At 36.4% G+C, this 16,869-nt stretch overlaps 1 protein-coding gene across 3 annotated transcripts in view; it reads left to right on the forward strand.

Annotated features, from left to right (window-relative positions):
- LOC150102123 (tRNA (32-2'-O)-methyltransferase regulator THADA-like) overlaps window positions 1-16,869 on the forward strand; it is a 694,369-nt gene that overhangs the window by 171,852 nt on the left and 505,648 nt on the right. For all 3 annotated transcript variants that reach the window (XM_090398691.1, XM_090398692.1, XM_090398693.1), the window contains one exon: window positions 9,792-9,857. In XM_090398691.1, coding sequence (XP_090254817.1) covers window positions 9,792-9,857 — 66 coding nt within the window. The remainder of the gene's footprint in view (window positions 1-9,791; window positions 9,858-16,869) is intronic.

Raw genomic sequence — 16,869 nt, forward strand, 5'->3', positions numbered from 1 at the left:
ATTAAACACATTACCAGAATGCATTTTGAATGCAGGGACTTAAGGATTTTAAAGTTCAGTATCATACATATGTTGTTGGTTGACTGAACATGCCACAATGAGTCTGCTGACTCCATGGAAGTTGTTGATAATAATAATAACTGATTTCTATTTTATTATTTTTAATAATAAAATAAAATAAAATTGCTCTGTGATTTAATGTGAGCTACCAGGTTGCAATTGTGTTGTTGTTCCAAGGATATTTCCACTTCACAATATCATCATTTACAGTTTTATATATACAGTAAAACCCCGTTTTTACGTTCCCACAATTTACATTTTCCTGCCATTTACGTCATTTTCCATTGGTCCCATCTTAAGGCCTATTCTTATGATATATTGTTTTCCTGCCATTAACAACTTGATGTGGACGTTATTTTCCGTGAATTGCATTTTTTTTCCTCGGGTGGCAATACTGATTTTCGAATCAATTTCTGCAGAAATCTGCGTATTTCTGTTCCCAGGTGGCTTTTCTTTCGGCTGTAGTTTCGTTTCTGCCATCACGGTGATGAGCGATACCGTGATTTTTTCAATCACAGTGCATACTGATATTACTGAATTTCTGCTACGTAATTTAGCGTATGAAAGTTGTTTTCAAGTTGCAGTGGTGGATTATCCATGTAATTAACATGGAGAAAAAAGACAGAAAATGTATTTCGGTAGAAGAAAAGATGGCAATTCTGCGACGTGTAGCTTATGCTGGAACACGTGTGCATTTAGCAAAAGATCTTGGACTTTACGTGTCCACTTTGAACACAATAGTAAAAAACAGGTCAAGCATTGAACTCAATGCAAAGCAATCTGGCGCTACGTCAAAAAAACGAAAAATATCTGGACATCGACATACAATGAATGGGATAAACTTGTGGCGGAGTGGTTTGTTTCTATGAGAGCGCCGGGTATTACAGTCGATGGTACTATACTCCGAGCGAAAGCTCTTGAAATTGCTGCAAGGTTAGGGATTAATGGTTTTACTGCATCAAATGGTGGATTGATCGTTTCAAGACTCCTCACAATATTGTGTATAATCAAGTGTGTGGAGAAAGTAATAGTGTTGCAGGGGGAAACTGTAAATCAATGGAAACATGAACTAAAGACTATTATTCAGGACTACAAACTGAAAAATATTTTCATTATTGATGAAACTGGGCTCTTTTATAACATTCTGCCAAGTAAAACATTGTGTTTTAAAGGAGAGAAGTGGCATGGTGGAAAACTCAGCAAGCAGAGGGTAACTGTTTTGCTCATGGTCAATGCTGATGGATCAGAAAAAATTACCTCCACTGGTAATTGGTAAATTAAAAAAGGCAAGGTGTTTTAAGAACATGAAAAATCTGTCTACTAAGTATGATGCCAACAGCACAGCATGGATGACCAGCAGCATCTTCACATCCACCATGCATGCTCTGGATATTAAAATGGGGGCAGATCACTGCAAAATACTGCTACTGCTAGAGAAATGTCCTGCACACCCTCTAAAGATCTGCAGCTCAGAAACATTAGAGTAGTGTTCTTTCCCCCCAATTGTACAGGTGAGCTTCAGCCATTAGATCTGGGCATTATCCATGCATTTAAATGGAAATCATCAGGGGTGCTTAAGGGTCAAAGCTGTATAACTGAGAGGAAACCTCCACATAGATTTTAAAGGAATGCGGAGAACCGACCAGGGCTTCTGACCTAATGTCCAATCCTCACATTTTCGTGGTGCACCCTGTTGGGTATCTACTTTGATACTGAACGAACGAGGATGGGCTGGCAATTTGGGATTTAGCCGACCAAATTGTATTCTTCTTGGTTAAACCAAAATAAAAAATGATGGTACAACATGACAAAATTTCATGCCGGCTGGGGCGTCGCCCGGTTAAACAAGGCCCCCGTTGTTTTCGCCAGGGAACCAGGGCGAACAGCGAAAAGTCAGCTACTGGAACAAATCTGAAAACAAACCCCAACTCAACATCACCAGAGTTAAAGATCAGTACTATCAACGTAAGAAGCCTGAATGGCAAAGAAATGGAGCTAGCTGAGGAATTAGATAAGTACCAGATCGACATAATAGGGGTGACTGAAACAAAAAAGACAAAAACTGGTGAGATCTTTCTGTGCAATAAATACAAAATGTTATATTCAGGCAATGACAATCAAAGAAAATAAGGAGTAGCCATAGTATTCAACACAAAATATGAGGCTAATCTTCTTGAATGGCAGTCAGTCTCAAGTAGAGTAATGTGGGCAAATATGAGAATGGGGAACTGGACAATGAGACATATTTGTGCCTATGGTCCCACAACTGACACAATGTTAAACAAATTTAACATTGTGTCAGTTGCTTTTAGAAAAAGCAACTGACACAATGAAAAAGGAAAAGTTGGTCATTGTTGGGGATCTAAATAGCAGAGTAGGAAATGATTGTGAGACATATAAAAATATTTTGGGAAAATTTGGAGAAAAGAGCAAAGCTAATAATAATGGCAAATATCTGTTGGATTTCTGCTCAGGACATGGACTGGTTATTACTAACACCATGTTCCAACATAAAAATGTGTACAAATTCACATATAGAGAAGAGGCTAGGAATAAGAATGGCCTCAGTGACTATGTTATTGTTGATAGTGATGTTTTCTCCCTGGTTCAGGACACCAGAGTGTACAGAGGATTTGAAATTGGAAGTGATCACTATTTAGTCTTGAGCATGATAAAATTGAATTTCATATTGGAAAGAATAACATATAAGAAAGTTTTAAAGCGAATAAAAGTTGAGCAGCTCTCAGATGTGAACTGTAGACTAAAATACAGAAAGATTATTGAAAAGAAAACGAAAGAGTTTGAGAACAGGAATCAAACCTTGGAGATTCAGTGGCAAACTCTGAAGAAAACATTGATTGATTCTGCCAAAGAGGCATGTGGTGAGGTTGTCTGCAAGGATAAAAAATTCAGAACTCCCTGGTGGACACAGGAAGTTAAAGAGGCAGTGAAGGAAAAGAAGAAAGCATTTCAAAAGTTCTTGGCAAATAAGTCAGTATTTAATCTTACAGAATACAGAGACAAATGTAAGAAAGCTAAACAGTGTGTAAAACTAGCTAAACAAAAGTCATGGGAGGACTTTGGCAAGAATATAGAAAATAAATATCAAGAAGGTGGCAAAATAGTCTGGAGATTGTTGAAGAAACTTAGGAATGGAGGAAAGAGAGTGCTGTAAAAGGAGTTAGAGATGATAAAGGTGACATGAAAACAGGAGAAAAAGATATCCTTTCTTTTAGGCTTGCATGGTGATCCGAATGCATTTTTGGAAATTATGGAGACAACTACCGTGTTTGAATAAAAACTTTAGTTTAATATTACTAAAATTTTACAATTCGACGTTTTGACCTTTATGTCAAGGTCATCTTCTGGAGCGTACAAATGTACACAAGAAACAAGCTATACTACAATCATACTGGTTCGTTAAAGGCACTGACTAACCGCTACCACAATTGTTGGCCTGACCTCTGGTGAAAAAAAAAAATTATACATCAATGCTAGAGTCCTATTATTTGTGTACTATATACATATATTAACATCGTTCCAGCCAGTTGGAGTGGAATGGTTTCTAATACTGGCAGATTGGCTAGAGTCCTGACTTATGTTGAATCTTTCATATTAGGTTGGCTGAATATGTGCCATCCAGATCCTTGAAATTTTCATACCATCTTTATTGTTGATATTTGGGTGGTTGATTATCAGGATTTCACAGGATTCTTTAAATTTTCTTTTGTACCATAAGGAGCAGGTGCTTTTCCAGTTGATTTGGTGTAAGGTGTTAAGTGCGTGGTCTGAGAGGCCTGCTTCACCATAATGGTTATATTTAATGTGTCTAATGTGTTCTTTCTTGCGTATAGGGATTGTCCGTCCTGTTTCACCAATGTACGGTAAGTTACAGGTGCAGCGGATGCAATAGACTCCAGGATGTGCTAATGGGAGGAGAGGATCCTTAGATTAGCTGAATATGGTTTTAAGTTTAGTGGGTGGTTTACAGGTGGCATTGAGGTTATAATGTTGTAGGATTCTGTTGATTTTTTCTGACAACCTTTTAATGTATGGGATGGCTATGGTTTTACTGTAATCTAGATTCGTTTTTGTTGTGGTTTTATAGAGTATTTTATTCACAGTATTTTTCTTATAGCCATTGTTTATGAATGTGTCACTAATAATTTTTAGTTCTTGTTTCAGGGCTTGCTGGTTAGAGCAAATAGTTGTGGCTCTGTTTTTAAGGGTGTTTATGACTCCATATTTTTGTGCTGGGTGGTGGTATGAATTGGTTGTGGTAGGAATAAAGTTTTTATTCAAACACGGTAGTTGTCTCCATAATTTCCAAAAATGCAGAAAAAGATATCCTTGAAGTATGGAGTAATTACTTCGAAAAACTGCTAAATGAAACAAGCAGTGATGACAGCACAGTGATAAAAAAAACACTGACCAGGCATGCAGTCAGGAATACATATCCATACTTGAAGTAGAAAAAGCCATTAAAGGCTTGAAATGTGGAAAGGCAGCAGGAGTAGATGATATTCGACCAGAAATGCTGAAGTATGGTGGTATAAAAGTCTTACAGTGGCTGCACTGCATAGTTCAGAAAGCCTGGACTCAGGGACGAATTCCCAATGAATGGAGTAGAGCTCTCATAGTACTCATATATAAAAAGGGAAATAAAACTGATTGTGAGAATTACAGAGGTATTTCCCTACTGAGTGTTCCTGGCAAGATCTATGCGAGTATACTTGAGAAACGGTTGAGAAGAATTGTGGAAGAAAAGCTTGGTGAAGAACAAGCTGGATTCATGTCAAATAGAGGCTGTCAGGATCAGATCTTCACTTTACGACAAATAGTCAAGAAAGCATGGGAATATAACAAAGATCTGTATTTAAGTTTTGTCGATTTGGAAAAGGCATACGACAAGGTACCAAGAGAGAGAGAAGCTATTCAATACGCTGCAGTTATATGGTGTCAATGGGGCATTATATCAAGCAATACTTAGTCTTTATTTGAGTTGTAAGTCAGCAGTTAGAATTGAAGGAAGTACAGGAAGATGGTTTAATGTTAAATCTGGTGTGAGACAAGGATGTACATTATCCCCTCTGTTATTCATTATCTATATGGATCACATTATGAAGGAAAGTGGTATTAAACCTGATATCAAAATTGGAGATGTTAATGTCAGCTCTTTGCTTTATGCAGATGATGTTTTACTTCTAAATTAATCTGCTACAAGTCTGCAAGATTCTCTGACTAAATTGAATAGCTGTTGTAATAGATATGGTATGAAGGTCAGCAATAAAAAGACAAAGACAATGAAAATAGGCAGAATCATTGAAAATATCAACTGTGTTGTGAATGGAGAACCTGTGGAACAAGTAAAACATTTCAGCTACTTAGGCACGATTTTTACTGAAGATGGTAAATTAAATATAGAAATAGACAACAGAATCAGCAAAGCTGGTATATTTCAATTGAATAAATTCATATGGAATAAGAGAGAAATTAGTCGGAACACTAAATTAGCTGTATACAAGACAGTGTTCAAACCAGTTTTAACTTATGGATCTGAGAGCTGGGTCAGAAGTAAAACACTTGACCAAAGACTAGAGACTGCAGATATGAGAGTCCTGAGAAAGATTAGAGGCGTGTACAGATGGCATCAATGGCAATATCATATTAAAAATGAGGATATTAGGAAAGAACTTGACATTGTCAGCATCCATAAATGCATTAGCAGAGCTAATCTCAGGTGGTATGGTCACTTAAATAGAATGGGAGAGGAAAGATTAGCAAAACAAGTGCTCTCTGCCAGGTTGGCAGGAAAACGACCCAGAGGAAGACTAAGATATAGGTGGATTGATATGGTACAAAGTGCCTTAGACGATAAAAATATAAGATCTGATAATGTTGGAGTCTTGACAAGTAACAGACTGATTTGGAGGAAAATTGTAGATAGGAAGTTAGTAATGATGTAAATTTTTCATGTAGTATTGTCATATCCTGTACACCCCTTGAGGGTGCATGGCAGGAATTTGATGATGATGATAATGATATATATATATATATATAGCCAAAATTTGTATAAAATCACTATATCATTCATAGAGCAATTTTACACATAGGAAAATGTTTATTAAAAAAATTGGTACGAAAAGGAAAAAAAAAACAGTAAACAATTAACACAGCAGTTAGATTTATCTTACTCTTGTGTAGTGTCATCATCCTAGTGAGATTTCAATGTTCATAACACTAACTGACTTTCCTCCTCCAGTTGTGTGGATCTTACGGGCAGAGATGCTTGAAACATTTGCATCAACAACCTTACACAAATTTTTCACATATCGACCAGAATACCAAATTACTTGAACCATTCCCCAAATACTTTGGGTCTCTTCCTCACCAATGACCTTTCCAAATACACAGTGAATGTAGTGGGATAGGAAGATAATTCTGACCGCAATTTAGTACTATTCTCCTCCCACATGCAACAACACTAACACATCCTCTCCCATATGAGAATAGTTTGATATTACAATAGTGCCAAGTTGGACAGCCTCTTTGACTTCTATGCCCCATTCCCATGGTTTGGACTATTGCTTAAAACCCAAATATATGCACCACACTCATTACCAAAGTAATTGACACTGGCATGGAAACATACATTCCCTTAGCTAAACCTGGTTCTTCAAAAGATGTGCCAAGGCTGTACAAATAAAAAATCAAGCATACCACAACTAACTCGCATCAAGAACTCCATCTTCCTCCTTTAATGCTTATACAGAAGCCCAAAATACTTGCAGAAAAACTATGAATGCTTCCAAAACAGAATTCGAAAGAGCAAAAAAACAGGAAACTTGCAGCCTGTAAAACAGCAGTCGACCTTTTGGTCTCTTGCCAAACCAATTGGTTGTAACTTATGCCCAACACTGTTCCCACCCTATCATACCCAGATGACCGTATTGCATCATCACCCATAGGAAAAAGAACAATCTCCTAGCTTCACACTTTGTCTCCAATGCATGCATAATTGACATTGGTAAATGCCCCCCAACCATTCTAGATGCCCAATATACAATGTTCCCTATATCCTTTAGCCAGAAAGAGATTAGAAAACTATTGTCCAAATTAGACATTGTTCAGGACAATTCTCCAGCTGTCCTGAAGGCATGTGCACTAGAACTGACTCCTATCCTATGTCGCCTGTATATACTCTCTTACTCCACTGTTATCTATCACACAGCCTGGAAATTGGCCTATATTCAGCCCATTCCCAGGAAGGGTGACAAATCACTTCCATCTAAGTCACCTCAGTCCTATCTAAAATGGAGAAAACCATCAATTCTCTACTCCTGCACTACCTCAAAGGCACCCAGCTAATAAATGACCACCAGTATAAATTTCTTCGTTACCGATCAGTAGGAGAACTACTCATCCATTTCTCGACAAATGCCATAGAGAATTTTGGTGAATCTCAAGTGGTTTCATTGGTTTTCTCCAAAGCTTTTGATTGGCACAAAGGCTTACTAAGCAAACTCCTGCCATTTGGTCTGTCTCAGGACTTCTGCAGGTGGATTGCCAGCTTTCTGTCTGGATGCACATTATGTGTGATGGTAGGTGGTTCCTTATCTTTTCACTATTCAAATAATGTGGGAGTTGCACAAGGTTCTGTTCTCTCTCTCCAATCATTTTCCTTCTATATATCATTGACCAACTTCAGTTGACCTCCAACCCAATACACAGTTTTGCAGATGAAAGCACAGTGCATTCATCCCTTTCTTTTGATAAACCTTACTCTACACAACTTACCTCAACCCGCAAAACATCAACCACCTCTGTCCTCAGTTCTCATCTCCAAGCCATACTCCAATGGGGTTCAGTGGAACCCCATTATGGAACAGTTTTCCCTCTGATGTGTTTCTCAAGGAATGCAATATACAGGCTTTTAAATCAAATACAAATAAGTTTCTTCTTTCCCATCCCACTACCCATATACAGTACTAATGTACCATAGTTGATTAATCAACCTCTCGTGTATTGGGCTAAAAAAATGTCATTTACACTGGTATCCAAAACCTAAGGATGAACACTATTTCAAATTCATATGAATCAACTTGTGGCGATTTGTATAACTGACGATTTTGAGTAGAAAGCAGTTACACATTCAAATTTTCGAATTGCACACAAAGGGATCATATAGTACCACTCAACAGGATAAAAGGCAAATTGTGTTTGAAGGAAGCTCTTTTTGTGAAGGAATAAAGCTGCAAACTTGGATGTCTTTTAATGTCTCAATCAAAGATATCATCTAGACGATTTCGTGCAGAGAAGAGTTATTGGAAAGCTTGATGAAGGCTGCAGAATTACTGATATTGCTAGAGAGTTTGGAATCTGACATAGTGTTGTATCTAGACTATGGTTAGCATTTCAAATGCATGGAATGTATTCCAGATGTTTGCTAAGAGGTTGCCCTTGCTCTACTATGGAGCGTGAAGACAGATTTTTAGCTATGATAGCAAAACATAATCAACACACCAATTTAGGTCATCTTACAATCTACTCCATTCAAGCACAGATACGTGGATATCTCGACAAACTATGGCAAGACGTCTGCAACAAGTAGACCTATACACCCAAAAACCTGTGGTCTATGTCCCTTTATCCCCAGCTCATCATAGAGCATATTTTCAGTTGTGTTGTATCCATAAAAATTGGACAAAACACTAATGGGCTAATGAGATGAAAGTTGTTTTAGTCTTTCCTCCTTCTAGATAACGCTTGATCTGGTGTGAAAGTGATACTGCTGATCATCACGAGAATGTTCTTGAAAGGGATAGATACAGTGTTGCTGGGGTCATGGTGTGGAAATGCTGAATGCCACACCCATTTGCTGGAAAAAGGAACTGTGACTGGTGAATAGTATTACAACAGAGTTCTTCAACAATAAATTAAGGATACCAAGAATTATATACTTGGCATCCATAAAATACTCAGTAGCCTTGACACTAATAAGTCATCCGGCCAATATTCAGTATTTCTCCAGAACCAGCAGTGATCTTGTATTGCCTCTTCAAGTTGTCATGCCATTTTGACATCTACATGGCTACTTGGAAGTAAGTTTTTTATTTTTTATGTGGCCAATAAAACTCGACCATCAAATTATCACCCAGTTACACAGATTTCATTACTCTTGAAAACAATGGGAAAGCTCATCACTACTCAGAAACTCACCAATTACTCATTGACCACCAGTATGATTTCTGCTATTCTCACTCCCCAATTGATCTCCTAGCTAACTTCCCCTACCTTTGGACATGAAACATGAAATAACAGTATCTTAACTTTGATGATAAACCCTTGTAAAGTGGTCACTTGATATCTCAGTTGTTTTGTCTGCTTCTGTTGCCTTGCTGCCATCAGCACTCATTAAAGTTATCTTTTCATAGTCAGTCTTCTTTTTATTAGCCCCATAGCAAAACAACTCTTAGGAATTTCCTTTTTTCTGCCTTGTTAATTTCTTCTCCTTATCCAATTTTGCCTTCCTTTCCATGCTCTTCACCTTTCAAATTTCAGAAATTGTTATTCATTCTTATGAATAATTATTAAATAACAATAAATTAATTATTCTGGTAATTGTGATCTTCAGTTATATTGCTTTCTGTTTAAATGCAATTAGAGTTTGTTATATTTTAACACATTTTAAACATTGTAATAAACGTTTCTAAAAATATTTTTGTTTATAGTGCTGAAGATTCCACAACTGCACTTGCATGTTCAAGAACTTTAATTCAGTGGACAACAACTGCAAAGTAAGTTGATTAATTTGTCAATTTACATACATCATTACTATTTTTAAGTAAGAATATATATATATATATATATATATATATTTATTAACAAGGAATATTTTAAATTATTCCACCAATGTTTATGATCATACAAATTAATGTTCACCAAAGCACTTCAGAAATATCAAATATCATACTTCACTTATACAGGGTGAATCAGGAAGAGGAATATGGATGACTTCTGTAGCTTATATAAAGTGGTGGTCTCTTTAAGTCAACTTCCTTTGAATATGAATCCAGTACTGAATGGTTATAGGGCTATAGTTTGAAGCTTTAAAAAAAGGCTTTGTTTTCATCATTAAGAATAAGTAGACATGTATCTGGTAAACTGTGTGAAGAACTTATATGTTATGTTTAAAATAAGTCTTTAAAAATGCTACCTTCTTTATCAGTATATAATGCAGCCAGGCTGTGAATAACTTGTAACTCAGCTCACAATCTCCAAACTAAAAGCTGCTTATTTAAATAGGATGGAGCTGATCTTAAATTAACCATAGAATATAAGGTATTCAAGGTCAGCTGCATGTCATTTAAATAAGCATATCTATTCTTTCCTATTTGATTTTCGGAGCAACATGAAGTATATTAATTTTTGAGAAATGTGCATTATCTGTTTAAAAGCTGCTTGCTCATTGCAGCCATTGTAGTATATTGATGCATCCCACATTTGTGGTGGATGTTTTGTGAGGTGAATTTGGTATGTCTTGCACAGTTTATTAATGCATAAATGAGGTGATGTATTTTTATGGAATTTGGCTGTGGAAATAATGTTTATGGCTCTTAATGAAATTGATGGTGTTTTCCATGTCAAAGGTTGGTTGTGTAGCAGGATTTTCTAAAAATTATAATTGTAATTATTATATTTACGGCTATTTGCCTGCTTCTGTTTAGGAGTGCCCCAATTTAAATGCCATTGGCTCTTTTCTCACGGATTCTTAGGGCATTGTATGTTTTTTATTAATAAATATATGTTGCATAGAGGACAAGAAATTTGCACATACCTTTTTCTGAGTGTTGTGGCTCTTCTTCTTTTGCGTTGTCCAAACTACTGTGTGTGTGGGGGGGGGGAGTGAAATAACAAATGGAAAAAAACCCAAGTTTTTTTTGAATAATATATATATATTATAAGGGATGGGCGGAGCATTTTTTATATATTTATATGAGGTGGGAAAGAGTGAAAGGGGTTGAAAACAGCAACTGATTTTTTGGAGGGGAGAGTTGACGGGGTGCGGTCCGTTTTGACTATTCGTGGTCATCATCTGAACACATGGATGAAGTGGATGCTATGTCAGGTCGGGTAGGTGTTTCTGTTATCACCTATTGGTCGGGGTTGTGACCTCAATTTTTTGTTGTGTAGCTTCCAAACCTTGGAGATTATGTAGGGCCTGTGTACATTCATAGAGTTTGCATCAAACTTTGAGGAGTAACATGGGATTTTTCCCAGAAATAATATCCATAATTTGTAATTGTAATATTCCCTAGCATTTTATATATGAATCCTCATATATAAAATGCTGGGGATTCATATATAAAATTCAGATAAATACTCATGAATATCTGCTTAGAATATCTTGAAGTAATAACCAGTTTTTTTCTCTTGGTAAGAAAGTAAATTATACTTTAACAAGCAGTTATATAAAAAGGCAGTTGACTCTATATCCTAGCATGATGTGAAATAATTTTAGGATAATTTGAAGGGACCATAGTTCATGGAAGTCTCATCCAATTTTCCATTTTGAAATTTTCTTGTATTGCATTTCATGAAATTGTAATTCAAAATGTTTATCTTTGTATACTGTAGTTTTTTTTTTTTTTTCCTCCTCACTTTGGATGAATTATGTTATGTTTATTATTTAGAAAGATCTCTCTTTTGGTCCTCATTATCTCAATAACGGTTATGCTAATATTTTTTTTAAATTTCTCTTCTTGATGACCTGTCTTCATTTCTATTGACGTTGTTGAAAGTAGCTGACTTCTTTCTACTTGCCCTGGTTCTCTTTCCAAAGTAGAGTGTTGGGGGGGGGGGGGTAGCAATTATATAGATGAACAGTGCCCCAACCATTATTATGATACCTAAGTGTTTTATTCAATAATAAAAGGTTTGTAGTTATAATTTTTAGTTGTTTCAGTTTAATTACGACATGAATCATTAATTTTCCTATGATCATTGTTATCTTCCATGTCAACCTAATAATAACCCTTGACTAGCTTATGTGTCTCAATCCACCCCCCCCCCCCCATTCCTCCTATTCATGAATCTTTGAAATTTACATTCTTTCAATCTGTCCTTGTACTCCACATTCCAAAGGCAACTGACCACCTTGGTGAATCTTCTCTTGATCCTTTCCCAACATATCCTCATCACCACCATGAAAACCTGGTGAGCAAATTTGTCCACAATATTCATATGAGGCCTGATCAAGGCTTTATACAGTGGCATCATAACCACTTTATTTCTGCATGTCAGGATCCTCCACATCATTGCCATTATCCGATGTGACATCTCACTATTTGTGCAATGTGGCCCTGAATTTCAGGTGCTTGTCCACCATCACTCCTAGATCGCTCATCTCCTCTACTTCCTTCAAAGCGTCTTCACCAAGTGTATATTTTGCATCCCATTGTTGGTTAGCAAATCTCAAATCCTTTACTTTGCAACATTGAACTGATAGTTCCACTGACCTGCCGGTAAACTGAAAACTAACAGAGGGTACTTAGGAGCCGATTACTTCTGCACAACCTGCAAGTACCCATTGACCATCAAATCAGTTATCCTTATTTTTTTATGTTTTTTTTAATTTTTATTTTTTTTTAAATAACGAAACCTGTGGTGTGATCATAATTAAAAGAAACACGTATTAACCACAGTGAAAATTATTTAATTGTAAATATTTCATCCTAAGTATCTTAGGACATCATCAGTACAGTAGTTCTAAAAAATAATAGGAACAACATACAGTTAGGGCATGTGATTACAATAGAATCTCATTAAACGTGTGCATAACGTGCTATATTAAAAAAAAAAAAAATTATTTAACACAATTTTGTATGACATTTTCCCATACTTTAGGAATAGTAAGAACGTCGTTGCGGTTTAAGTTTGGTCTGTGTAGTAGGGCTTCAGAACTTTCTTTGTATAAACGTTCATGTTTATATAAAGATCTATGTAAAAGTTTAGACTTTTCCCAATGGATCCTATGGTTTGGATTTTCAATACCGTGTTGAGAGAGGCCAGATTTCTGCGGTTTAAAAAGACGAATGTGGTCTTGATTTTCCGAGATGCGTTTCTGAACAGACCTACCTGTCTGTCCAAAGTAAGACAATTTGCATGAGCATGGAATCTCATAAACGCCAGGCAACATCAAAGGTGAGAGTTTGTCCTTAGAAGAAGGTAACAAGTTGTAAATTTGGTTGATAGGTTTGTAAGTAGTGACAAAATTGTATTTCTTCATAATTTTAGAAAGACTTTCGGAGATGCCTTTAACGTAAGGTATGAAAATCCTATGGACTTCTTCCTGTCTGGTTTGATGTGTGGAGAAGTGACTGATGATTTTTTGAGTTGTTTTCGGATTATATCCATTTAGGATGGCTGTAGTATTGATTACTTCTAATTCCTGGTTTAAAGATTCTTCAGAGGAGCAGAATTTGTGTGCTCTAGAAACTAGTGATTGAATGATGCCAGATTTCTGAGATGGATGATGAGCGGAAGAATTGTGAATGTAGCGACCTGAGAATGTAGGCTTGCAAAGACAGATGTGGTGATGGAACCGTCTTCTTTTCTTTGGATGTGTAAATCCAAAAACGAGATACCCTGTGGAGATTCTTTTTCTAACGTAAAGTTGATGCGATGATGAAGAAGGTTAATTTTATCTAGAAACAGTTGTAATTCATGTTCGGGATATTTCCTTAAAACGTAATAAAAACATAATCATTACCAGAGCTGATAAAGGAAATACCACTGTAGTTCTTGATACCAATTCATATCACCGAAAAATGAATTTACTTCTTCCAGATCGTAATACCTACTCCAAATTGGATTATGATCCTACAAAACGTCAACTCAGAAAATTAAATAAGCTACTTCTTCCTTTGATGAAGAAACAATCAAAAAAAAACTTAAGCCATACCATGCAAGACCTCCTAGAATTTATGGCTTACCTAAGCTACACAAAACTAATATTCCACTTAGACCCATCGTAGACTGTATCAGCTGTCCAACTTACAAATTATCAAGATTCTTATCTAACCTTCTCTGCCCTCACATAGCCCACTCAGTCTCTTCAATCAAAAATTCTACCGAGTTTCACACAAAAATTAAAGACATTCAACTATCAAAAACTGACTTGTTAATCAGCTTCGACATTGTCTACCTCTTCACAAATATTCCCCATAAAGAAACAATAGAATTACTAACTCAAAAAGTTCTGTCTGCTATAGTTGAATTGTTCAAGTTTGTTATTGCATCAGGTTACTTCACCTGGAAAGGTCAAATTTACAAGCAAGAAGAAGGAACAGCAATGGGATCTCCTTTATCACCAAACCTAGCTAACTTGTTTCTAGAACACCTTGAAGAAAAAATATTCACTTTTGAACTCAAACCAAAAATTTGGTTAAGATATATTGATGACGTATTTGCAGTCTGGGATCATCCCGAACATGAATTACAACTGTTTCTAGATAAAATTAACCTTCTTCATCATCGCATCAACTTTATGTTAGAAAAAGAATCTCCACAGGGTATCTCGTTTTTGGATTTACACATCCAAAGAAAAGAAGACAGTTCCATTGCCAAGTCTGTCTTTCGCAAGCCTACATTCTCAGGTCGCTACATTCACAATTCTTCTGCTCATCATCCATCTCAGAAATCTGGCATCATTAAATCACTAGTTTCCAGAGCACACAAATTCTGCTCCTCTGAAGAATATTTAAACCACGAATTAGAAGTAATCAATACTACAGCCATCCTAAATGGATATAATCCGAAAACAACTCAAAAAATCATCAGTCACTTCTCCACACATCAAACCAGACAGGAAGAAGTCCATAGGATTTTCATACCTTACGTTAAAGGCATCTCCGAAAGTCTTTCTAAAATTATGAAGAAATACAATTTTGTCACTATTTACAAACCTATCAACCAAATTTACAACTTGTTACCTTCTCCTAAGGACAAATTCTCACCTTTGATGTTGCCTGGCGTTTATGAGATTCCATGCTCATGCAAATTGTCTTACTTTGGACAGACAGGTAGGTCTGTTCAGAAACGCATCTCGGAACATCAAGACCACATTCGTCTTTTTTTAAACCGAGAAATCTGCCCTCTCTCAACACGGTATTGAAAATCCAAACCATAGGATCCATTGGGAAAAGTCTAAACTTTTACATAGATCTTTATATAAACATGAACGTTTATACAAAGAAAGTTCTGAAGCCCTACTACACAGACCAAACTTAAACCGCAACGACGTTCTTACTATTCCTAAAGCATGGGAAATTGTCATACAAAATTGTGTTAATTTTTTTTTTTTTTTTTTTTTTTTTTTTAATATAGCACGTTATGCACACTTAATGTGATTCTATTGTAATCATGCACCCTAACTGTATGTTGTTCCTATTATTGTTTAAAAACTACTGTACTGATGATGTCCTAAGATACTTATGATGAAATATTTACAATTAAATAATTTTCACTGTGGTTAATACTTGTGTTTCTTTTAATTAGTTATTCTTATAATTAAAAAACACTCACACGAAAGCGCCCGCTATGCCTACCATACAAAGTAAAGATGGCAGCAATAAAGGTAAACACTGAAAGAGGTAGCTCAAGTCTCATCAGTGTAGATCCATCAATTACTGACAAACCCAGTGATGACAATATGAAGTGGCACAGCTGTAAAACCAAATTTACCAAAATGAAAAAAAGTATATTGTGTGATTCCTGTTGCCACTGGCTACATGCTTCCTGCACAAAAATAGATGCATTGGTGGATAAAGTTTTTATTGATCTCAACTAGCCTTTTTTCTGTTCACTGTGCCTTCCTTCCATAAAACAGCTTCTGAAATTATTCAAACGAGTCAAAAACCTTGGAGAACACCTTAATACTATGAACCGAAACCTTCTCTTCCAAAATCCAAATGCTGGAAACTAAGCTTGAGCTACTCGATGGCCGGCACCCTATCACAAGTGCACCTTTGCCCACTAATGAACTCTGTGACCTAATCACATCGACAGTACATGAGTCGATCGAGACCGAAAACAGGGGACTCAACACCATCATTTGGAACTTTGTGACAGAAAATGGTAAATCGTTAAAAGAAGACATCACCAAATTAAAAGGAGAATGCAACTTCAATCCCAGAAATATATTCAGATGCCATCGTTTCAGACCCATAAACAAAAGAAAGGATGGAATGAACTTTCCACGTCTTGTGAAAGTAATCTGTGATACACCAATAAGCACATCCAAATAAATAACGGCAATAAATAATAAGTTAAAGGACACTTCCCCCCAATCGCTTATACATGCTCGACTGACTTAACATTCCCCAGGGAACAAAGACACCAACTTTGAAGACAACTTGAAGAAAAACACAGTTGGATCATTGACTATCAACAAGTTAAATTAGTGCAAAAATCAAGTGACACCACTAGTGGCCACCGTGGAGATCAGTATGCAGACACTGCATAGGAAATGTGCAAGACCCTTGTGGTCAAATATATGTCCCACTGAACCTGCACATCTGCTCCACTACCATCTTCAGTCCACCAAACCCCACCTACTGTTTTTAGCAGAAACTCAAATCTCAGCCTTCCAAACTACACACTGTTTATCTCCTTTCAACTCAAGGGTGGTGTCTGCACTTATATTATCCCTTCTGACATACCTTGCTAGAGAGTACCTAACCTAGAATTTTCCAACTTTGAACTTCTTTGGTTGAAAATATTCCTTCCTCACTCAGTCAAATTCATCTG

The sequence above is a fragment of the Typopeltis vanoorti genome, chromosome 10, assembly GCF_054136105.1.
Source record: "Typopeltis vanoorti isolate ZY-2024b chromosome 10, IOZ_Tvanoo_1.0, whole genome shotgun sequence".
Classification (NCBI taxonomy): Eukaryota; Metazoa; Arthropoda; class Arachnida; order Uropygi; family Thelyphonidae; genus Typopeltis; species Typopeltis vanoorti.